Source organism: Scardinius erythrophthalmus (assembly GCF_964197995.2).
Source record: "Scardinius erythrophthalmus genome assembly, chromosome: 10".
Taxonomy (NCBI): Eukaryota; Metazoa; Chordata; class Actinopteri; order Cypriniformes; family Leuciscidae; genus Scardinius; species Scardinius erythrophthalmus.
Window position 1 is genome coordinate 21,238,738 of NC_138230.1, and position 26,822 is coordinate 21,265,559.

The following is a 26,822-nucleotide window of genomic DNA, read 5'->3' on the forward strand; positions in this document are numbered from 1 at the left end:
CTGATACTGTGTTTTCAATTCATACCAATAGCCTGAGGGCGCTATATGCACAATAATAACCCATATATGGGACATGAAGAAGAGCCATGATCATGTGACATTCCAGGACGTCATTGCTACACACAAAGCTAACAAGAGATCGCTGTAACATGCAGATTAAGATGTTTTGAAGATAATAAACATGATTGCAATGATATTTGAGTTACCTGTGTTTTTCAAGCCATGCTAGGTATTTCCATAATAATAGATTATATTTATAATGTAATGCTAATCTATATAGACTAATCATTGTGCAGAATACTATCAAATAGTATATTTTCTGTCAGATTTTTTTATCTGATGCCAAATTAGATCACAGAAGATTATTTAAAACATGTTATTCACGTTATAAAGTACGTTTGGAGCACCAACATGGTTTTAATCCCATAAATTGTCATGTATTGATGGTGTGCTAAGCTAACATGCTAGCTAGCTCTAGGTGCTTCTATCTTGAAAAACATTTAACTAAATACAGAGTTTTAGACTTATCATCTTCATATTTTAAATATAATATGGTCAGACATGTGGCTTTAGCTGTAGTGCATTTCTAGATTGCTACAGGGTCAACTTCAATTTTATTTTCATGAAGATGTTTCATAAAAATAAATTTCTAATAACTTTACAAAACTTTGAAGCTATTTATAACTATTTTTTTCATTATGACAATAATTAATTCTACATTTACAATAAACTGCCAGGTGTCAGCTTTCAAATGAGATCATACTTGTGCTTTTAGTACAAAGGGTTCATGAACTGTATCTGTTTCAGTTTGGGTATGTCATTTCTGGGGATTTTTCAAAAGTGGGGGTGCAGCTTAACAGGTTAAAGAAAACAGGAATTACAACTTTGCTGAGATCTTAACCTTAAAAGCTAAAATCAGTATTCTTCACTGTGATGTTATGTAAGGAAGCATATCTGAAATAGATTCTTAAATTTTAACCCTTCAGGCTGTTATACTCTGGAAATGAAGTTGATGCTGAGTTCCCACTATAATGGTGTGTGTACTCATGCTGAATCAGATTCAGACTTGACAGCCACACTTTCCCGGGCTACTCTGGGGGCGCTGTGCGACGCTTAAATGCCTTGTCCGTGCCTGCCCGGATATGTGTGAAAAACTTTGGCAGTATGGAAGCATTCTGGTGCCAATATGGCAGCCAAACATGCCAAAATCTGCAGAAAAGTTTTTCCTCTCTCACTACCCTTGGTGGTGAGGCGGCTTTGTTAATTGCAGACCGCCTCAGTGCACGGGGTAGTTCTGAGTCGAGGAGCTGCGCATAGTGACTGACCGTGATTAACCCCCTGAGGTCGGCAATCGCGCCGGCGCAATAGGCTCGCTTTTTTTTATCAGTTCAAAAGAGATTCATTTTGCTCTGTTGACTTTGATATTACAAACAAGTTTCATATATCAATCGATTCTGTTAAATGTGTATTTTTTTGTGTATACTCACAATAAAAACAAAGTGTTGTGCTTTTTGCCAAATAAAGAAAAATAAACACGAAGCGAGTTCTGCCTTCTCTCTGCCAGTGAAGTCCATTCTAAAACGCGTCCGAAAATGAACAATAACTCAGCGAATACTCAGTCAAACAGACATACAGACACACAGGCATGAAGCTTGAATTCTCTTCTTTTAAATGAAGTAATTTATATAAAAAACAAATATTCTCATCTTGTGAAATCTGTATTAAAAGAGAGCGATTCCAGTCGAGCTCATTACATCTCATTCAAATGTAATGTGACTCCGCCTACGGAGAGCGCGCGCTATTCAAACGCAAATGAATGAGGCAATCTGAGCGCTGGGGCGAGGGGAATGAGAGCAGTGAGGCAACGTGGCGGCGCACACTGTCATTATGGCCCTCTTGGACGGGGGAGACTGGGAGTAGCGAGGCAATTGAGCGTCGTCCTTGACTGCCAGTCTCGACCGTGTGTGACCCGGCTCTTGTATTGAAATTTTGGGTACCGTTGACTGGTTGACCAGCGGTGGAACAGAAACAAGATTCTCCACCCGGCCCTCCTCCGGGGGAAGGAGTGGTGCCGACACGCACTCCTGAAGAGCAGATGTCACATCCTCTGGGTCGCCCATCTCAGGGTTGCTTCCCTCTCTCTTGCTGGGGGGGGTAGACGAACTCTGAGCTGGCTGATTTTTTTTTTTTTTGAGGTGCTTCTGGACCACCAGTGTGGACATCGTTTTTTCTTTATTTTCTATTTTCTATTTTCTTTAATCTTCTTTAAGCACAAAGGAGCAACTGTGTCTAGACTCTAAAGTGCTAGAAAAGAGAGAGTTAAAAGTTTCTGTCGCAATATCAAGTTCTTCTAAACTATCTGGGATGCTGAGATGTTGAAACTGATCAGGAATATTATTAATAAAGCAATTTTTTGTGGCAGAAGTGATAGGTCTAACATATTTGTAACACAGTCTGCTTTGCAGCCTTGACTAAATGAAGTTTACACAAGACTAGATAATGATCTGAGATGTCATCGCTCTGCTGCTGAATTTCAACAGCATCAACATTGATTCCATAATATTAGATCTAAAGTATGATTACGACAATGAGTGGGTCCTGACACGTGTTGTCTTAATCCAATAGAGTTCAGAATGTCTCTAAATGCCAATCCCAATGCGTCTTTTTCATTATCTACATGGATATTAAAACCACCAACAATTAGGGGCTTTTGCACCGGAGGAACCTTATTCATCGTTCCTAGAACTATTGGCGGATGTAACTGGATTTTGGCGTGTTCGCACCGCAGGAACTAGGAACAATTTTAGTTCTAAGAACTCCTTTTGGAGGAAGTAATTTAGCTACTACTTCAGAGTAGAGTCTAAACCAGCACTATATTCAAGTCAAGTCACCTTTATTTATATAGTGCTTTTTACAATACAGATTGTATCAAAGCAGATTCACAGTGATAACGTGAAAATAATACAACAAAGTTTGTTTCTAGAAGAAAATTGCATCATCGTCCACCTTAAGTAAGGCAGATCAATAATATTGAATATTAAATGTCCCAAACAAAGCAAAAACCAAAACAAGGTGACAGAATGGAGAAAAAAAGCTTGGGATAAACCAGGCTCAATCGGGGGCCAGTTCTCATGTGGTTTAGCAATAGACGTGAACGACTATAATGCGTTAAGAGCTCGCTCAAGTACTGCGGAGCTAAACCATTTAGTGCTTTGTAAGTTATCAGCTATATTTTTAAATTTATCTGATGTTTAATAGGCAACCAATGCAGTGTTGACAGAACGGGGCTAATATGGTCATACTTCCTGGTTCTGGTAAGAACTCGAGCTGCTGTGTTTTGAACTAGCTGTAGTTTGTTTATTAAGCGTGCAGGGCAACCACCCAGTAGAGCATTACAATAATCTAGCCTTGAGGTCATGAACGCATGAACTAATTGTTCCGTATTTGTCAATGAGAGCATATGGCGTAATTTAGATATATTTTTAAGATGGAAAAATGCGGTTTTACAGATACTAGACACGTGACTTTCAAATGAAAGATTGGTATCAAAGAGCACACCCAGGTTCCTAACCGACGACGAAGACTTAACAGAGCAGCCATCAAGTGTTAGACAGTATTCTAGGTTATTATGTGTGGAAGTTTTTTGTCCAATAATTAGAATCTCTGTTTTTTCAGAATTTAGTAGTAGGAAATTACTAGTCATCCAGTTTTTTATATCAGCTATGCATTCCGTTAATTTTGTGAATTGGTAGGTTTCGTTAGGTTTTGAAGAAATATAGAGCTGAGTACCATCGGCATAACAGTGAAAGCTAATTCCATGTTTCCTAATGATATCTCCTAATGGTAGCATGTACAGAGTGAACAGTAGTGGTCCTAGTACTGAGCCTTGTGGTACTCCATACTGAACTTGTGATAAGACATCTCTTCATTGTGTATGATCAAGTTGCGTTTTTTTAACAAGCGGTTTAATCATAGCCAGCTTAAAGCCAGCTTTTTTGGTACGTATCCTAGAGGCAAAGACTAATGAATGATATTAAGAATAGGATCTATGACATCTGGAAGCATCTCTTTCAGTAGCTTAGTCGGTATAGGGTCTAACATGTATGTTGTCGATTTAGATGAATTAACGAGTGTGCAAAATTCTTCCTCTCCTATAGCAATAAATTAATCGAATTTTTCCTCAGGGAGACTACAATGCTCTCCCTGATGCGATACTGTAGTAGACGGTTGCATAGTTATAATTTTGTCCCTGATATTATCAATCTTATAAGTGAAGAAGTTAATAAAGTCATTACTGCTGTGTTACTTGGAAACTTCTGGGTTTGAAGCTTTCTTTTTCGTTAGTTTAGTCACTGTTTCAAATAAATACCTAGGATTATGTTTATTTTCTTCTAACAGGGTTGAAAAATAAGCAGATCTAGCAGCTTTTAAAGCCTCTCGGTATGCAATCGAGCTTGTCACGGTTCATCGATCCGTGTGTTCATTTTGTGTTTCTGTTGGTTGTTATGGGTGTAGGATCTGAGTGTGTTGTCTTGTTTGTTGCTTAGTAACTAGCTGATCAGTTAATCAGTCCGCAGCTGCAGCTAGTTAATTCTGTTGTTAGCTGCCTATATCTAGCAGGAGTGATTATTGCCTGGGGCCCGTTCTTCATACGTCGCTAACTCAGTTAGCTGGATTTGATTGTTGACGATTTGGCATGATCTTGGATTGTTTGGTTCTTCAAAGCTCATCCTGGACTTGCTGTCATAGCAACAGGTCCGTAAGCTTAAACCTGCTCGGGAACAGGCTTATTTCATTTAAACAGGATTAGACTGCGGCTTCCTAAGCGGAGCTGATACGGGAAGTCCAGCACAGCGCGAGTGCACTTTCTGAGATATATATTTTTTCTCGTGATTCGTGAGATTGTCGTTTACATTATTCATTTGTTGGAAACGCACATTTATTTTCAACTTGTCGGAGTTGGGCTTTAACTACAGCACAAACTGTTTGCATTGATTGCCCTAAGATTATTTGCGAGTGGCTCTTTCCTTTACACTATTGGAGATGCGGAGAACTTGATGGAAAGTGCTGTCTGTCGTGTCATTCAGAGTTTACCTGGCGCTTTTAGGTTTAAAAAACAGTTTTAGTTTTTTTTGTGGCATTTCCAAGCCACTTAAGACCCAATGTTGTAAAGCTGTTTACAAAAATGTTTTTTTTTAAGGCTATCATAATTTTTTATGAAGATCATGCAATCATGACCATGCCGATTACAGTATATGTCACTCAGGCTTCACTAACGTGATTGGTACCATAGACTAGACCATAGACTGCCATCAAGGCCTCAATTAAAGGAGAACTCCGGTCAATTTTAACATTGAGCTCATTTTTTTGTACATTTGGAGTGCTGTCAATACAGAGAACAACGACAAAAATCGGTGTTGCCTACACCGAGTTATTCTATTTTTAAAATTTGCACCCTATTGACTTCAATGGGGCAAGTAGTAAGCCTGCTTTTTAGCCTCTTAACATCCTTTAAGTGTCATTACAAGTGCACAGAAAATGTGAGTGATTCCTTCCGAGTGAACACGGGTGAATCTGACTGCAGTAGATGTTAGAGATATTAATAAAAATGAAGTTAATTCAGCCAGCGCTCATACCTCTGTTTACATCCTGTTTTCGGTGGAAGGCCATAGTAATCGATTGTCGAGTTCACGCGCATAGGTTTAGTGCCTATGATCACGCGCGTGAACTCGACAATCGATTACTATGGCCTTCCACCGAAAACAGGATGTAAACAGAGGTATGAGCGCTGGCTGAATTAACTTCATTTTTATTAATATCTCTAACATCTACTGCAGTCAGATTCACCCGTGTTCACTCGGAAGGAATCACTCACATTTTCTGTGCACTTGTAATGACACATCAAGGATGTTAAGAGGCTAAAAGCAGGCTTACTACTTGCCCCATTGAAGTCAATAGGGTGCAAATTTTAAAAATAGAATAACTCGGTGTAGGCAACACCGATTTTTGTCGTTGTTCTCTGTATTGACAGCACTCCAAATGTACAAAAAAATGAGCTCAATGTTAAAATTGACCGGAGTTCTCCTTTAAGGGGATTATGTGAACAGAAAGAGGGTTCACAATGTAAATGTGCAGCCCAGTTACTATTGTGATTCTTAATATTCCAGATTAGTAATATTATATCAAATTTTAAAAAAGGCGGTTGACTAAAATCTTCCATATCACAAATGTGAAAGCAAAATGGCTAGTATCTGTGCATGACTTAAGAATTTTCAAAGATTCACATTTATGCACATTATTTGAAAGTGGTAAGGAAAGTTACACAATTAAATATCAAGCTCACTGTATTACATACACTTAAGCTGATCCTAACAGAACTGCATTTTTTCATAGGTGATTATGACATGTTCCTGTCTGTAGACAGGTGTTTTATGACCCCATTCCCTGACCCAAACCAGTAACAATGTAGCTCTAGCCAGGACAAGGGCACACAATGAAATTAACTTTGGCTAACTAAAGGGGAGATTTCAGTGTCTGAAAAGTCTGAGGGTTGCACACCTGACAGGGCCTGTGACATTGTTGCATGTGCCATATTACAAAACATTGCCAAAAAAACAAAAAACAAATCTTTAATAAAAGACAAATATGCTTAGTTCCTTGAGTTTTATTTCAATTGTTCTTTGTAAAGAAAAGCCAGTGGTCAAGTACCTGCAACAAGAGATATTAGACACATGCCTCATGCAACAAATAAAAAGGAAAAGTTGGCTATACACTACCCACCTGTAGGCCTATGTCTCCTCTGTCTGTGCAGACCCTTCTGTAGGCCTTTCTGTAGATGTGGAATCCTGCAACTTATATTGCAGCCATAAAGCATACAAGTATAAATTAAGTAAAGTTATTTATGCACTTGCAGGTAGGCTAGTTCCTCCATATGACAGTTATCTGAGAGGGTTTATTCACTGTCCAGTGCAATGGAAACAAATACACATTACAAAGTCTTATACTTTCTTTCTTTTGGAAAGTTGAAATGTCTACTTTACTGCACATATTTCAGCCACCACTTTCTTGGGAACAGATACAAGTGTTGGTGTATTATGTAAAAGTGCACAAACGAGGAAAACAGAATGACATTACAATGCGGGAAACGTGATCAATAACTCATGGCAAAATATTTTTACATTAACATAAGTTTATCAGTTTTCACTTTCACAAGTCAAAGCAATTCATCATTACTCAAGATTTAACAGTTGAAATGACTATACGGCCTTAATTTAATGCAGCAAAAATTATTTTACAGTGTAGGCTACTAAGATCTTTTCTATTTTTTTTCTCAGCCTTTTTCTTGGTTGTTTTTATAAACAGACAACCATTTATTTAACAGTGCCTTTTATAAAAGAGACTATATAACTAAAAATTACCATTATGTAGAATATTTTTGTACTTCACTTTTATTTGTTCCCATGTTCTAGTGTGGTGACTCTGACATTACAATGAACAAAGTAATTATGCAAATATTAAAATACAAAAATATAGGCTAATAAGTGATAATCTAACATGGCCACTTCTAACGGATTTAAATTGTCTGCTACTTTTTGCCAGCCCTCTCTCCTGGCTTTTGCAGACTTTGAGGTGTTCCCTGGCGTTTTGATTAAACATTAAAATTCCGAATAAACTTCGACTATTAGTTCTTGCTCTGCTGAGGAGAAAAACTGAGCCCGCTCTTTGGCCACACTGAGCAGCCAATAGCAGTGTTGCTGATCAATGTTTCTACTATCGATACATATCCTCTTTTAAACCAGCACATGAACGCGCAATTATCTCAGATAACTCAATCCAGCAATACTAATCATAAACAACAGGTGTGTTTGAAGAACCCAATTAACCGGATCATGATTAGCACGATGATATCATCTTGGATGTCTCATTTGATCTCGGATGTTTTAAGCAACGTATTAAGAACGAGCCCCTGATGTCGGTTCATCACTCTTGTTTATACTCTCTTACCCAGTTCCGGTGCCTGAGTTCCTTACAGAGTTATTTCCTCGATCTCGTCTGTGTTCCCAGACTTCGGGAGTTCGTGTGAAGTTCTCTTCATTCAAGTTCCCGTTTGGCATCCACCCAGAATTATTCATATCACTCATCCTCTGCGTTGTATTAATATCCTGGTCGCCCGCCTGCTATACGTGGTGTTTTGAGTTATTCATTTGCTCAACCTGCCTTCAATAAACTGTTTGCTTGCATTTGGATCTACGACTCTTATTCTGACAGAGCTCCTCTTCCATGAAACGCGAAATACCTAGTTTTGTTTTCTTCCAGTTGCGCTCAATTTTTCTGGCTGCTCTCTTAAGGGCCTGAGTGTGCTCGTTGTACCACGGTGTTGGATTATTTTCTTTAATCTTCTTTAAGCGCAACGGAGCAACTGTGTCTAAAGTGCTGGAAAAGAGAGAGTTAAAAGTTTCTGTTGCAATATCAAGATTTTCTAAGCTATCTGGATTCTGAGATGATAAAAACTGATCAGGAAGATTATGGATAAAGCAAGTTTTAGTGGCAGAAGTTATAGGTCTAACATATTTGTAACACAGAGTCGGCTTTGCAGCCTTCGCTTAATGTAATTTACATGAGACTAGATAATGATCTGAGATGTCATCGCTCTGCTGCAGTATTTCAAGGGCATCAACATCTATTCCATGTGATAATATTAGATCTAGAGTTAGTATGATTACGACAATGAGTAGGTCCTGACACGTTTTTTTCTAACTCCAATTGAGTTCAGGCAGCATTAAAGTTCAGAAGTCTATATAACTATCCGTATAGGAACTATAGGAACTATCCATAACGTTAGTATGCTGATTGGCCGAACGCAAGCAAAACAACAGCACCAGCCATTTTTAAAAAGGCTGTGTAAACACACAGATTATAGTCTATATATTTTCTCCAGAAACGAACTTTACGAACATGTAAAACAGTGATAGAGGGGCCTCTTAACCTTTATGCTGAGGAGAAAATCCAACGCAACTTTGAGGGGACCAAGTGAAACAAGTGATTATGTATTTCTGCTCAGCTAGCAAAACTGGACATCAACCACACAGCATACGCTAATACCTTTTCATATACTGTCTACTTTCTATGTAGTATAGACAGTATATAGTCTACTATCTATACTGTCTACGCCATCCAAGATGGTGGCGCAGGTGTTTCACGTTTGTCTGCGTAGTTTACCTGTGTCTGTATCTGTGTTTTATAAGCTTAACGGGTTACCTGATTCGGAATAAATTTCATCCTGGGTCTCAGAACTGTGCTAACAACTTTGTGATGGTAAACAGTAAACAATAACATAGCCTACTCTATAACAACAAAACAAGCTGGTCTGACTCCATCAACAACCTGCGGCTCGCTTATGTGCTGAGGACACTCTGGGATCTGGTGATGGATTATTTGCTTTTTCCCAGATTATTCTCCCAAATTCTGTAACTATGCTGTTTCCTGATACCGGTGGCTTTATATCAATCCACATGGCTTCGTCAGTCTTTTCTGACTGTTCTACTGAGACCCTGCACAAGTATGAACCTCTCAGTTGGGCAGAAATACAGCAGTTCGACAAGATCAGCAGGCTTATGTATTATTCTACTCCTGTTCCTATCAGGTAACATCCATCCCAACCCAGGCCCAGAACTGATTGAGCTTTTGAGCCCTGACGATTTGAAAGATAGCAGTGGCTTGCGTTTCATTCATGTCAATGTGCGCAGCCTGATTAATAAAATCGATGCTATTCATCTGTGGGCTAAACTGACAGAAAGTGACCTAATCGTCCTGTCAGAGACATGACTCAAACCTTCAATCACAAACAATATGACTAACATCGAAGGGTATAATCTCTTTAGGACGGATCGTGCGGGTAATGGAGGGGGAGTACCCATATATGCTAAGGCGTCGTTGGAATGTTGTTCCATTGAAACAATAACAAAGACCAAATTCTTAGAATTATGTGCCATCAAATTAAATCTTCCCAATGGCGCTTTTCTGACTGCGGTAGGATGCTACCGCCCACATTTGGCTGCAGCTGGAGCAACTGCCCTACTGTCTGACTTTTCACATAAACTGTCCAACGAGTATATTGTCCTAGGAGACCTGAACTGGGACTGGCTATCAACTTCATCAGCGTTAAGAGACCTATGTGATGTGTTACATTTGACGCAACTAGTACAGTCACCTACATGTCTAAAACCAAAACGAATGGACAAGTCTACATTAATTGATGTCATTCTGACTAATGCTCCACATAAGTACTCAGCTGCTGGAGTTTTCTGTAATGATGTCAGTTTTATTGTTAAATTTACCAGAAAAATAAATCAAATCAAATCAAATCAAATCAAATCACTGTATGGTTTTCTGTGTTAGAAATTGTAAATTGACTAAAACCAAGCCACGGTTTATTTTTAAACGAAATTACAAATGTTTTAATGAACAAGCTTTCCTTCATGAAATATATCAGAGTGATTTAAGAACATAGAACTTAGTTTGTGATATGGATGATGTTGAGCTGGCCTGGAATTATTTTAAAAAGACCTCCATAGTTGACAAACATGCCCCTATTAGAAGATACAGAGTGAGGGGCAGAGAAAATCTTTGGTTTAATGAATCTATTGCAACAGCTATTCGAGAACGGAATGAAGCATGGATCAAAGCAAAAAAAAAAAAATAATAATGATAAATGTTGGTTAAATTATTGAGCTGGCAAGTCCCGCCCATCCGTAAAACCCCAAGTGGACCTCTAGGTTGAAAAATCGTCAATGCAAGTGAATGTGAGAAAATAATTATTTTCTGGTCCCATTTGAATTGTGCCATGAATGTGAACATATGTTGTCTGTGAATTTTTTATGTTACGAGTTTGACAGTATATTGTATGATTCTTTGGCTAGCAGTTGTGTAAAAGACATAACAAGAAAGACTACATGTGACGTCACCCCATAACACATTTTCCCTCCACTTGTCAAATCAGGGTACTAATGCTGCGATAATCTATGGAGACAGATCGAGATGCCTGTGTGTTTTGTACCCAAAATGCCACCATTCAAACCAAATGGGCTGTTCTTTCTTCAGATTCCCGTCTGAAAGCAGCAAAGAGTTGTAGTCCACAAAGTGCTCTCACAAAAGTCTAACCGAATCAAACTTCTACCCGCTAAATTGTAGCATTCTTCACACGAAAAATTCAACCTAGAGGTCCAGTGGGGTTTTACGGATGGGCGGGACTTACCAGCTCTATAGGGTATTTATGGTGCCTTCACGTGCTATGGTAATTATGGTAAATACCAAAAGCCGACATGGAAAATGCACATGAACACCCCCTCATGTGGTATTTTCCACTGGGCAACTCGTAGAATATTTTGATGCACGAGTTGCCGAGATGAGATAACCTTTGACCTTTTCAAAATGGCGGAGAGCAACGCAAGAGTCGTGAATACTGTTAGCGGATAGTTTTTGTAGCCTATTCACCTTATTCCGCCCCGCCCACTTTTAATACTTCGCGCTTCCGCATTTTGTCATCCGACTTCCGGTAAACTGACACGGCGCATCCGGTAGCTATTTCAGTAAATAGAAGATTGTTTATAGCTAGCTAAAACTTGACAAAAATGACAAATAACATTAATTCTGTTTTAAATTGGGAGCACAGAGAAAACTTGCGACGATCAGATGGTCTCATATTGTCCCATCCATCGTCATTATTAACGTGGATAGACGATATGAAGAAGTGGCCTGAGGTAACCTATGGGGACATATTTAATTACTTCGTCCTGTCAGAAGGAGTTGATAAGAGTAGCCATGAAAAACTATAAAAGCTCTGAGGCCTATCAGTATTTACACAGTGGGAAAGTGGGTCATGTACTCTTACACCGTGAGGGTGACTTTGTATTTTTAAAAGCAAACGTGCACCCCAGTTAGTCGAGCAGTCCACACCACTCTGTGTGGGTGCTAGTTAGCAGCCTGGGATCAGTGGAGACTACTGGATGTTCGTGCATCGCTGGTTTGGGAAGGTCCTGTAGCCACGCAGCCTCTATATTATGGAAGGTAAGACTATATCACACTCATTATTAGTATTTATTATTCATGATAAAATCTTGCAACGTTCGAGTTGTTAACATAAGTATGTTATAAATGTATATATATTTAGGTATATTAACATAATGTTTGTGACATACACAGTTGATGATGACCTGATGACCACCGGCAAGCTAAGTATCTTGTCAAATCTCTTAATTGTACATTGGAGTAAGGTAAGTGAATGGAGTCCAGGTAAGTACAGTGCATGCATCATTATTTTGCAATTTAATTTTATGATGGCACATTTGACCAATTCCAAACCACATCAATCTTAACAACTACTATTAATTGTGTATTTTAGATGTGCATAAATATTAAGCAGGTTTTCTTTTTGCACATATGAATAGAATGTGTTTTTTTATATCACTTATAAATAATTAAATACAAAATTAATGCTAATTATTACGATTAATGTGGTTTGGAATTGGTAAAATGTGCTAGGAAAAAAATATGCATGCACTGAAAATGGAAAAGGAAACGTAAAGTAGGCCTACATGTATAAGTGAACATTAAGTCTAATTACGCTATCACCTGATGTAAGGAATAAGGTAGGTTAACATTATGTGTAATAATAATGAATGATTTTTTAATAAGATAACTGTGAAAGTTTTGAAATATCTTTTAAGTATTCAAGCTCATCAGTGCATATGTTTGGTCTCAGGTGGAAAATGCTGTGTCCAGTGGGCTCACTGGCATTGCCTGCACAGATGAGCAGCGGCTCTGGAATGTGGGGACCCAGAGGAACCTCTGCCCGAAGCGGTTAACGGACATCACCTTTTCCCACCACCGAGCCACCGATGTACTGACGTCAGAGGTAATGCCCAACAATGTCCCTCTGCCTCCCACTCCTTCATTTTTTCACCCAGGGTGAGCTGAGAGAGGGTCTCAAGCATCTTCGACTGCCTGTGTCAACCCTTCTGCACAAATGTCTGAGTGCTGCTCAGACACAGGAGCCAGAACAGCCTGCATCCTCCTTACCACATGCTGACCATGATGGCACCAACATCTGCCAGAGGTGCATGGTGTTTTATGACAGTTTCGTGGCCATTGATCTCTTAAAGCGTACAGCATTGGAGCATGTAACTCTTGAACAGAGTTCCTCTCACTTGTGGCATGACTCTCGCAAAGTAAGAATCACGGCAAGCACAGCAAAGAAGGTCCCCAGCAGAGTCAACCCTCAGACCTTCCTCAGAGAGCACCTCTACCCCAGGTTCCATGGGAATGCGGCCACTCACCATGGCTTAGAAAGCGAGGCGTCTGCGATACAGTGGCTAGAGGGTTGCGGGTTCTCAGTCAGCCGCAGAGGCACAGTCGTGTGTGCAAGCGAGCCCTGGCTGTCATCAAGCCCAGATGGAGTTTTGAACTCGGAGGAACTGCTGGAGATCAAATCCCCTCTCCTTAAAAGTGGCGAGACTCTGGAGGATCTCTTCAGGAATCAGAGATATGATGTGAAGATGGTGGAGGGGACACCTCAGCTGCAGCCAAATGGTCCACGGGGCTTCTATGTGCAAGTGCAGCTTGGAATGTTCTGTACAAGGCTGAGGGCCTGTAAGCTGCTCATCTGGGCTCCATCACCGCAAGTTCTGCTACAAATCCCATACAATGAGCAATTCTGTGCCAAGACTGTAGATAGACTGAAAGCATTTTATTTTAAGTATATGCTCCCTCATTTGTCAGATGAGTTTCAGGCAGGCCGTCTTTTGCTATCCACAATATACATGCAGCTTTGTAAATAAGCTGGAATGCGAATAATTAGGGTTAAATGAATAGTTCACTTTAAAAATAAAATTCTGTCATCATATACTCACCCTCAAGTTGTTTTAACCTGTTAAGCTGCAACCCCACTTTTGAAAAATCCCCAGAAATGACATACCCAAACTGAAACGGATACAGTTCATGAACCCTTTGTACTAAAAGCACAAGTATGGTCTCATTTGAAAGCTGACACCTGGCAGTTTATTGTAAATGTAGAATTAATTATTATCATAATGAAAAAAATTGTTATAAATAGCTTCAAAGTTTTGTAAAGTTATTAGAAATTAATTTTAATGAAACATCCTCATGAAAATAAAATTGAAGTTGGCCCTGTAGCAATCTAGAAATGCACTACAGCTAAAGCCACATGTCTAAACATTTTATGTTTAAAATCTGAAGATAATAAGTCCAAAACTCTGTATTTAGTGAAATGTTTTTCAAGACCATGTCATGTGACTTTATTTTGATTTGAGGTTAAAATGCTACTGATGTTTAGTCATCTTTTAAGTCATCCATTCAGTCTTATTGTCTCTATTGTTTTGTGGTGCAAACGAGCCCCATTCAGTCTCAGTCTCCCCCTACACACATTCACACCTCTCCAGCCTGGTTATGGCTGTAAATATGCATTTCTTTTGTCTGCATTATAGTTACTAACGACTGGCTATTCACAGGCTATTCATTGGGTTTCAATCCCTAAATTCTTTTCTCAAAGTTCACCTCACATTTTAAATAAAAAATAAAGAACATTCTTGAATAAAGAAACTTTCAGTAAGCATTCAAAAAAACATAAAAGTATAACTTCTAGGTTGCAGGTGCACCTAGGGAGCTAGCATGTTAGCTTAGCACACCATCAATACACGACAATTTATGAGATTAAAACCATTTTTGTGCTCCAAACTTACTTTAAAACGCAAGTGGAGTATTTTAAATAATCTTCTGTAATCTAATTTGGCTTCAGATAAAAAAATCAGACAGAAAATATACTATTGTATACTGTTCTACACAATGATAGTCTATATAGATTAGCATTACATTATACATATAATCTATTATTATGAAAATACCTGGCATGGCTTGGAAAACACAGGTAACTCAAATATCATTGCAATCATGTTTATTATCTTCAAAACATCTGTATCTGCATTTTACAGCGCGAACTCTGTAGCTTTGTGTGTACCAGTGACGTCCTGGAATGTCACATGATCATGGCTCTTCTTCATGTTCTATATATGGACAATTATTGTGCATATAGCGCCCTCAGGCTATTGGTATGAATTGAAAACACAGTATCAGAGTATGCAAGCGCTCATAATGATTACATCGACGCATTTGGGTATAAATTCAATAAATATTATTCCTGTCTATAGAAATATGATGTGAATCTACGAGAATATATCAATATTTCTCCAAATCTGCACATTTTTGAGCTAAAGCCCTGAGGGACGTTGTTTTGTGTATCGCTGTCATGGCGACAGCACAGAGTTTTTTATGAATGAAAGCGGCTGACGCGCATAATTCATATTAAAGGTATCGACTCATTTTTTCATTTCATAACTCCTGACACAAATTAAGAAATAACTGTCGCTATAAGTTTCTCAGAATACAATAGTGGTCAAATACTGAAACTTGAGTCTTATATCTTTTTAATGATGTATAGTTTGTCAAGGTATAACATTAAATCTGATAGTAACTTTGAGCTATATATAAAAAAAACCGCTTCAGTGCGCCGACGCACTGGTGCAGCTTAACAGGTTAAACCTGAATTAATTTTTGAACTTGAAGGTGAGTATATGATGACAGAATTTTATTTTTAAAGTGAACTATCCCTTTAAGGATAGGATATTAGATAATTGGGGTGGGATGCATTTTAAATTGGTTGTGTTAAACGAGATATATTTGTGATTTTGTGGTTTTGAAAATATAAATGATTAAATAAGTTTTATAAAATCACTTGTGTTTGATGTTTTCAGGAAGCTAGAGACACCTTCTACTGACCTTAATGTAGATATATTTCACCATTTCATTTTCATCAGTAATAAACCAAGATGGTATTCATTTGCAAATTTGACATGACTTATTCCTTCTAACCAGAAGACTTAAATTAAGTTTTAAGGGGAAATCTACAGAGATATTATATGGTTTTATAATAAATTACTGACAGGTAACATCTGGTCACATTGTAAGGGTTTATTAAACATCTGGTCACATTGTAAAGGTTTATAAAAATAACTATTCACATTGTAAAAGTTTATAAAAATAACTATTCAGAACAGGTAACATCTGGTCACATTGTAAAGGTTTATAAAAATAACTATTCACATTGTAAAGGTTTATAAAAATAACTATTCAGAACAGGTAACATCTGGTCACATTGTAAAGGTTTATAAAAATTACTATTCACATTGTAAAGGTTTATAAAAATAACTATTCACATTGTAAAGGTTTATAAAAATAACTACTTACACTATTTACACTGATTAGTTAAAGCAGAATGAAAGCAGAATGAAAGCAAAAAGTATCGACAGACATGGAACACAACTACAAATAAACATTTATTCATCCTCAATCTCAGAAATGATGTCGCTTCGAAGGTTGCACAGGGCTGCACAAATTCTTAGAATTTTATCAATTTTAGGGGTGAGGTTAATTGGAACGGTTTGAGAGAGGACTTTGAAGTTTTTAAGTCGACATATGACCCGCTCAACGTGGACACGTACATTGGCGATGCGCCTAGTGTTAGTGGTGTCTTCTTCAGAGAGTTGCATGCCTCTCTTGGTGAATGCTGGAAGGACAAGTTTCACCTTCCTTTCATAGAGGAGATCGGTAATGGTGAAGCCTCTGTCTGCCATTACTTCATCGCCTGGACGAAGGTATTCCAGGAACCCTGAATTTGCGGTTATGAATTTATAACTGCACCTTCCTCCATATGCTGGTGAGATGAACATGATCAGTCCACATGGTGCCATGGAGACCAGGTATTTAATGGTGTTCTGGTCGTAGTAATGGCTGTAGGACTCACCTCTCGAGTCAAGGTTGCGTGGCTTTTGAAGGGGTGTCTCTGAACAGTTGATCACACATGTTGTGTTTGGAAATTGCTCTCTGAAACACTGAGGCATTGTTGCCTGGATTGTCTCCCTGGGAAGCCATGGTATGTAACACCTCATCTTCTCCTCCATGATGTCAAGCCAACACGAAATCACCTTGCTAACAATAGACTGAGAAACACCAAACCTTTCAGCAAGATCACCCTGCAATAAATTAAGATGCAGCTTCATCAGAGTGATCAGGAGCTGATCCCAAGTGTGTAGCTGAAAGCTGTTGGTGTATGAACGGGTGAGGTGCTCGGCAACTGAATGGAATGCATCCAGTGTCAACCCTGTGTAGAGCTGACAAAGGTGGTCATTTCTCAGCAGAGTTATGTACAATGGCACTGGCTCAACGCATTGTGTTCCCATTTCAGATGTGAGTGGCTTCAGGTTGAGTTTAGATTGTGAAGCGTAGTTGTGGTCAGAGACAGATGGATCCTCCCATTGTGTTTCTGCATCACAGGTCTGGGGCATGTGGCTGTGATCATCCTCACAGCTGTCCACTGCATCACTAACGCTCATTGATGCATCTATGGAAAAATATAACCATATTTTTTTTTTTACATTAGTACTTAAAATTGATAATGAGATTTAATGTATGATGGACCCATAGTTACAGAGAACAGTGTGTAAAAGAGAGATCCATTACAAACACAAGACAGTATACACACACAATCTCCTCTATTTAAGTCAATATCAATATCTGAAAGAGAGATGTAGCTAGCTGGCCTGCTTACAGCAATAATGTGAGCTATTATAAGACTGAAATGTACCATAATATGTTATAATATCGTGAATATTAATTAATTAATTATTTCAGACCTGTAGGTCCATATCACAAAGTAAACGAAACATAAGAAATATGATATTTAACGTTATAGTTGGGCAATGGTAATAATGCAAGGTTCGTTGTATTTTGTTAACGGCTCGTTACTGATCTTAAATGTAATCATTGAATCACGAATCTAACGTTAGGCTAACAAGCACATAGCTAACAGTTAGGTAAGTTAGCTTACCTGAATCTGACAACCTATTCAGCACCCGGTGTGGCTTCTTTGCCGGAACATCGTAGCCGAGCCATTTCTCGGGGTAAGGGTGTTCGTCAGTCGGCTTCCCGTCCATAAAATGGTATGAACACACATAAGGGCACTTGGGTGGGCACTTCAAGTTTAGCGCCTTCCGCCATTGCCTCAGGTGCTCCTCGTCTTTAGGTGGTGGGTGTAAATCGTAAACTGCACCACAACACTCAGATCGCATCACATTGTGTTCGTAACACAGTTTGTTCAATTGTTCTCGCCTCTTGATCCAATTATTATGGCAGCCTTTAACTGAACATATAATACTCGGCATATTGTTTACGTCTAAAAACTAGCGTACCGGTATGTCCTCTCAGCCAGAAGTTGAAGTCCCGCTCAGCCGGAAGTAAGATGACAAAATGAGCGTAATGGCGCTCTTGTTGCCGTGGAAAATAAGGTGAATAGAGCTGGTAAGTCCCGCCCCTTCCGCAAAACCCCGCTGGACCTCAAAGTTGAAAAACCGTCGATGCAAGTGAATGGGAGAAAATAATTATTTTCTGGTCCCGTTTGAATTGTGCCATGAATGTGAACATATGTTGTCTGTGAATTTTTTATATAACTTTTCGTGTAAAGAATGATACAATTTAGCGGGTAGAAGTTTGATACGGTTAGACTTTGTGTGAGAGCACTTGGTGGACTACAACTCTCGACGCGTTTGAAACGTCAACACCACTAGCACACGGACTAGCTCACGGATCCCGCTAAACATGGCTGTGTCTTTGGTGCACTTCACCTCCTTCTTTCAGGGAGAGGACAAAATCGTTGTAGTTGGTGAAAACCACGGGTAAGTCAACTTTATGGGGTGACGTCACATAGGCGACGTAGTCTTTCTCGTTATGTCTTTTCCACAACTGCTAGCTGAAGAATTATACCATATACTGTCAAACTCGTAACATGAAAAGTTATATAAAAAATTCACAGACAACATATGTTCACATTCATGGCACAATTCAAACGGGACCAGAAAATAATTATTTTCTCCCATTCACTTGCATTGACGGTTTTTCAACTTTGAGGTCCAGCGGGGTTTTACAGAAGGGGCGGGACTTACCAGCTCTATACAATGTTGTGTCATTAACGATTGTAATATAATGCGTTAACACTCAATTTTCAACTTCGCTGCAATTTCCTTGGTTCATATTTAATCATTTTATGTCCTGTTTTTTTTTTTTTAATTATTAATTATGTTTTAATCATCAGAAAGACATTGAAGACATCATCACCACATTTAGGTTTTTTTTTTTTTTTTGTAAAGATAAAAAAGATACTCTACTGACACAGAACTTGCGGGTACTACATTACGACAACAAAAGCACTTGAACACAACACACTGGTAAATACCAGTTCACAAGTGGAAAATATCATCTTTTCCATAGCACGTGAAGGCAGCATAAGAGACAAATGCACAAGACTAATAAAAAGTACAAAAAGTTAACATTATCTGAATTTAATAAATGAAAACCTTAATGACCCCAAAACATTTTGGAAAGCAATTAAATCTTCTTAGGGTGATGTGCCACCTCCCACTATCCCAGAAGTTATAATATATAGCAATCCAAGGTGAAGTAAGGGGTAAACAAAATATAGTAGATACTTTCAACAAGCACTTTATTAATGCAGGGATAGCTACTCAGTCAACACTCCCAGCCAATTGGGATTTTTTTTTTTATTGCTAATACAACCTTTTTACACCACAGACTGAACAAAATTAAGCATTTCTTGTTAATTGGTTGAACTAAATCTAACAGCTGACAGCAATTCAACCTAATTCATATAGTATGTGAGACAGTCTAAAGAAGGATGGCCAAAACCAGTGATATCAAGTGATATCGTTCTTGTCATATTTTATTACCATTTTCTAAACTTATAGCCCATACTGTGATAATGTGAGAAATGTTGAAGGTGTCTGAATAAATTTTAGTTTGACTGTAAATAAAGGTGACATTAATACTTAAGCATTCCTCTATACTATAATTTACTATATTCATATATACATCCTGTCCTCTGTAGCCTACATTTATTGTACATTGTACATTTATTTCATGTCTTGCTTTTAAGTAGGCTAACCTAATTTGCCGGTTTTATTCCCTGCCATTCAATTCTGAATTATTTGAATATTATTCTAAATATTTAAATGCATTGTATAAAAGATAAAATAAATTAAATATGTTTTGGAGTAAAACAGTAGAGGCATATAAATTTAAGTAGCCTATTACGATAGGAAGCATATAGCCTATCTTGCGTGGACGTGGCATGTGTCGGCAAGCACTTACTGGAATAAATGAGAGAGAGAGAGAGAGAGAGAGAGAGAGAGAGAGAGAGAGAGAGAGAGAGAGAGAGAGAGAGAGAGAGAGAGAGAGAGAGAGAGAGAGTGTGTGTGTGTGTGTGTGTGTGTGTAACATTTTACTTTAAATTAGGAATGTCATATAAAGATATAGTGCGGTCTTTGGCATTAGACATGGGTACGTTATAAGTGAAACACACATGAAGCGCATTCTTAGACTTTTTTGTCCCACGCATATTTAGGGACCGTCTCAAAATTACATGCGACATTGGCATAAACGTTTCTAACTTTCAATAGCATTTGAAGACAATGACTTACAGTCATAAAACCAACTGTACATTGTTCACCCAGGTCTCATGTATGATGCACGCCTTTTAGATTTTTTGATATTTATGACAATAAACTGCTAAATCATATGCAAATATGGCTATGTAGGCCTATTTCACTACTGTATGGGATCATACACAAAATATGACAATATTTAAAGCTCAATATAATTTGAAGACAATGACTTACAGTCATAAAACCAACTGTATATTGTTCATATAGGTCTCATGTATGATGCACACCTTTAATATTTTTGATATTTATGACAGTACACTGCTAAATCAAATGCAAATAATGCTATGCATTTCACTACTGTGTGGGATCATATACAGAATATGACCATATTTAAAGCTCAATAGCATTTGAAGACAATGACTTACAGTCATAAAACCAACTGTACATTGTTCATCTACGTGTCAGGTATGTGGCAATAGTGAAATACATAGCAATATTTGCATATGATTTAGCAGTTTATTGATATAAATATCAAAAATCTAAAAGGTGTGCATCATACATGAGACCTGGGTGAACAATGTACAGTTGGTTTTATGACTGTAAGTCATTGTCTTCAAACGCTATTGAAGTTAGAAACGTTTATGCCAATGTCGCATGTAATTTTGAGACGGTCCCTAAATATGCGTGCGACAAAAAAGTCTAAGAATGCGCTTCATGTGTCTTTTACTTATAACGTACCCATGTCTTAATGCCAAAGACCGCACTATATCTTTATATGACATTCCTAATTTAAAGTAAATGCTATGGTACGGTTACAGTATTGGCCGCTGTGGCTCCCTCAACTCGTGGCCACGACAAATAGATGTCGTTCTCTCAAAATATGAAGTCGTGGCCACGAGAAAAATATATCGTTCCCTCAACATATGATCTCGAGGCCACGACTTTGCATCGCGTGGCCGTTACCTCAACAAAATGATCTCGTGGCCACGACTTAATATGACGTTCCCACGAGATATTATGACGTTCCCACGACTTAATATCACGTTCCCACGTGTTTATATGTTGTGGCCACGACAAAAATAAGTGAACCGAACATGTCCCCTCCCGGTCACCGTAGTGTATTAATTCTATAGGCTACGGTTATTCAAAGTGATTAACAATAGGGAATTCAGTATTGTTGATAGTTTACATACACATTTTCGGTTAATTAACGTCTTATAGGCTACTGTTAAACCACAAACCAACATCAAAAGCTGTCTAAACTCATAGTAGGAACTATGTTTATCGCATGTTTATTCTGGTTTATCGCAATTTATTGAACAAAAAAAATCTTACCTGGTAATACACATACTGAAGGTACCGGTAGGGTATCCTTTGTTCAAAAGCACCCAACGTTTCTCGTTTAGGATATGATTTGGAAAACACAGGAAAGTTTGTTTTGCATATTTTCAGACATGCGGCTCGCCTTGTTATGTGTCCCATGATCAAGAGGGTAGTGTCCGTGCTGTTCTCCTCATATTCCTGCCACACAGCGCTGCAGTTCTGACAGCAATACGATTCGCTGTCTTTCAGCAGCCGATGAAGCCGAAGGCTTAGTTCCAGATATTTAACACTCTGTTTCCAGTCCTGAAAAGCGTACATCTCTAACGCGTGTCCGTACGCAGATTCCAGTGGCATGAGGTCGTTCGGTGGAAAGCTTTTGAAGCTGTATTTTTCATACTGAGACTTCACAGTAGAGAAAAGATATACAGTACTGAAAAACACGAATAAACATAGTAGTTTTGTTTGGGCCATGCTTCTGTTCCTCAGTGTAATTGTCGATCCCTGTGTAACGAGGGCGAGCGAAGATTCATGTCAGGCTGCACGTATGTTCTGTGGCCCGAGTCTGGGGTTGAAAGAGTTTGATGGAAAACTCTGCATGCCTCTCAAATTCTGGTCTGAACTGAATGACTGTTTTTCTGGGTCTGAAAGCCCGTCGATTTTAAGTAGCCTATCTAGTGCGTGTCCCTTCCGCCATTTTTTTCCACATAAATGCGCTTATACATCCTTATACTTTTAGCCTGTTAGTGGTTGGATCGTTAACTTATAATTTAAAAGGTTGGGTCAGACTATTAAAATGCATCTTCAATCTATTAAAATGACCTAAATCTCAAAGAAATACTGTTCCAAACTGCACATGAATATTGTCATGTTATGGAGTAGGCCTATAGCATAGGCTACATTTTGATTCTTAAATTCTCCTAACTCTTAAATGAAATTAACTTTTAAAATCTCTTGATTTTATAACTAATAAGAAGATTAGTATTTTGAGACAAGTGTTTTATTGATAGCCTATTCGTTTGGTCTTGTCAGAACATTTTATGATGTAACAGAATCAACCCTAATATCAGACATGAGTGGTGTGAGACAACAAAAGCAAATTGAACCCATTAAAATCAGTGATACTGTCTGCACTGGACACAAGTGATGATTGCTATAAGAGGGAAAAGCTCCTGATAACTTATTATTGGAAAGAAACAAATAGGCTACCCTCTTTATTCAAGTCTTTATTCCAACGGCCATTAGTAGGGTTTTAAGATTAATTTTATAGTTTTTTTTATTATTATTATTATTTTATAGGAGTTGTAAGGGTTTAATGCAATAGGCTACTTTTGTTTATTTTATAATTGTTGCTTGCATTGTTTTTTATTTATTTTATTTTATTATTATTTTTTACTGTTTGTTGAGCCTTTTTTCTACGCCTATGGGAATAGGTAATAAAGCTTTTGAATTTGAATTTAACTGCTGGTCTAGGTTCAGTGTTCTCTGTAATAATAGCATAGTGGTGATTTGGCAAACAATCCAGTGAGTATCTGTGCATCAAAGATTTCGGTTTACAAAGTGTTTTTGCAGTTAGACACCAGTCAATTTTGGTCCAGTGTTCCTCTTATAAGAATCCCCTTATAACAAAGTGTAGACATTATGTAAATAAGAGATTCATTGTGACAGCTCATTGATTATAACAGAACTTCATGAGACGTTGCGATGAACTCTGGTCAGTGACAGCTTTTTAGTGATTATAAAGGGACCGCTCTTTGTGCACTTTCAAGGTGATTTATAATCAATTCAGAATTTGAATAAAATTTTGTTTTTCATGCTTGACCAGTGACCAAATGCTGCAAAGTTTCAGGAGTGTCATCCATTAAATTCATATATTTACACACACACACACACACACACACACACACACACACACACACACACACACACACACACACACACACACACACACACACACACACACACACATTTTTGTGTCTCATTTGATTGGGTGGACCAGCCATCAATCTGAGTGGCCTTGGCCCTTTTTTTTCAGTTTATTTTTTTAAACAATTTATGTGATCTCAGAATTCCAAAATATGATTTATAAAATGGATAGTTCCGGTCCTTGATTCTGATTGGTTGAGCCGCGTTCGTAGCCGTTGTAAATTACTCAACAAACATACACCTGTGACCATTAGGCTACATTAGTATTACTGTGCAACTGCCAATTGTGACTATTTGTTGCTGCATGTGTTGCTTGGCAACCTCTTTGGAACTACATTGCTTGGCGGAGGAATAAATGTGTTGAACGTTATATATTTTTTTTGTTAGAAACTCACACTTTCTGTGCACTTGTAATGACACATCAAGGATGTTAAGAGGCTAAAAAGCAGGCTTACTACTTGCCCCATTGAAGTCAATAGGGTGCAAATTTTAAAAATAGAATAACTCGGTGTAGGCAACACCGATTTTTGTCGTTGTTCTCTGTATTGACAGCACTCCAAATGTACAAAAAAATGAGCTAAATGTTAAAATTGACCGGAGTTCTCCTTTAACTGGGGAACGCGCATGCACGCAGATAGTTTTACCTGGATTTCCAGCAGATGTTAGACGGCTACAGATTCGTCGCAGCCATTTTTCACGGATCCATGATTAAAAACGTATGTTTCACCAGTTGTATACACACTGGTATGCATAATAAAGCGATTTGTTTTTGAAGTGTATATTCCTGCGTATTTGACGCAATTTCAAATAAGTTTAACATACTTAAGTGTCAAGCTCAGAAACCACGCCTATGTTAACATGGGGCATTCGGTTTCATTGGATGAACAGACTTGTCAGTGCACTTCAGAAGACGTGTAAGAATCTTCTTAACATTAGTGTATCATATTTTCTGTAGTGTGTTGTCATGAGTTCTAATCACAAATAACAACAGACAGTAGATAAATTAAAGTAGCTAGGCTACCTAAAAGAAACATAAATTTCAAAGTCATTTACATTTTTTTCAAGTTGCATTTATTGATCTGCATATAGCCTAATTTTATAATGGATCTATTATTTTTTATTTAAAAACACTTATCAGCTTATTTTACTCTGCTGATTATATTAAGATCTCTTTTCTGTACAACCAGCTCTGACGCCTCTGTATCCTTTTCCCTGGACATAAAGCAGCAATGCTTATACATGTAGGGTCATGAAGTTAATTATCTCAGGAACTTGTAACATTTTCAACAGATTTATAAAATAAAAAATAAAAACGAATTTTGACTCTTCTTTCAGAACAATTCTATATAGCAAATATATAGTAATATTAAATTACACATTGTGTTGAGCTTTCCTGTAGCTCAAACAGTAGAGTGTTGGTGCTTACAACGCCAAAGTCATGGGTTCGATTCCCAGGAAAAGCAAGAACTGATAAATGTAAATGCGTACTTTGAAATGCGATGTAAGTCACTTTGGATAGAATTGTCTGCCAAATGTGTAAATGTACATTATGCTCAGTAGGAGCATGAACTTGAATGTTGTGTATATGTCTTGTATTGGACATGTAGAAAACACTTTGTCTTTAGTGATTAAAGTCCACCTTAAAGGCAACCACAAATTGTATTACTGAAATAAGCAAAATATATGATATAGTGATAATGAATTATTACAAATATATACTGATATTCTCTATGGCTAATATTCTTATAGGCCTACTGTCACCAACCTCTTAATCATTTGTCACCTCACACTAATAGCTTGACCCTCTCTAAAACAATAGGAAATGCTTTATTGTTTACTTTTTTGCTGACCTCTTTAACAAAAGAAATATGACACAATCTTTTTATGTAATATAAATTTAAATTATGCCAGTTCTCTTCATTTGACTGGTACCATGAATCTCATTAACATATTCTCTTTACTTGTTATCCATCACATCATGTGCTTTCATTATTGTTGTCTGCTAACCATTAGGAACAGATTAAAAGGTCTATAAATTAAGTGTCATTGTTATTAGGCCATATACTGCCACAGCAAATGGATGCAATTAATGTTAGACAAATCAAAAACTTAACAGGATAACCAATATCCCGATTGCTGCTCAAGAAAGGAGCGTGATTATATAAAGAGGAGATGTGAAAATTTCACAATGAAGGGTGATGGTGTGTTAAATTGTTCTTAAAAAGATAATACAACTGTGATATTTATTTACTAATATAACATGGTTACATTAGATGGAGAGCAGCATAGGTATGAAGGCCAAACTGGCCAATGGGTAAGACAAATGTATACATATACATTGCATAACAAGTAACTGTTCTTCATTAACATGTAACTTAAGTCTATAGTTTGTTCTCCCTTCTTTAGATTGAATGTTCAGAATCTGGAAGGTGGGACTGTGTGGTCAGATCTTCCACTGTTGGCAAATACAGCTGTCCCGCATGCATGCACATTTGCCTATTTTTTTCCTTTTTTTTTTTTATTTTTTTTTTTTACTTTAATACCTATTAGCTAATGAATATGTTTGTTGAACATTCCCCTGAATAAATGCTGTGGGTAATTCACTGGATCCATAAACTATGGCTTCTCAATTTTCAACACTCTTTAGGAACATTTATGGAGTGTAGCCTACTGTATGCTTTATGCTTTAACTCATTCCTCAGTAACATTAAAATAAATAATAAATAAATGCTTGACATCCCTTTTACCACAGCAGTATTGCTGCTCAATTTAAATTAAGCCACAAATTGGCATCATAACAATAATCTGCGAATATACATGCACTGCAAAGACACAATGTCAATAGCATAATTTATTTAATGTACTAACAGTTGTCATCAGATATTCAATTTCATTGAAACAAGTAACAAAATAATGTGGGCGTGGTCTGTGTCGTGAAATTAAAACACATTAAAACTTCCCTTAAATGCGTCTGAAACATTCAGCAGAGCAGCG

General features: G+C 37.7%; 1 protein-coding gene across 2 annotated transcripts in view; it reads right to left on the reverse strand.

Moving 5' to 3' along the window:
• p3h4 (prolyl 3-hydroxylase family member 4 (inactive)) overlaps window positions 1–22,526 on the reverse strand; it is an 84,064-nt gene extending 61,538 nt beyond the window's left edge. For both annotated transcript variants that reach the window (XM_081377337.1, XM_081377336.1), the window contains exon 1: window positions 21,918–22,526. In XM_081377337.1, coding sequence (XP_081233463.1) covers window positions 21,918–22,376 — 459 coding nt within the window. In that variant the 5' untranslated portion in view covers window positions 22,377–22,526. The remainder of the gene's footprint in view (window positions 1–21,917) is intronic.
• Between the last annotated feature and the right edge of the window lie 4,296 nt (window positions 22,527–26,822).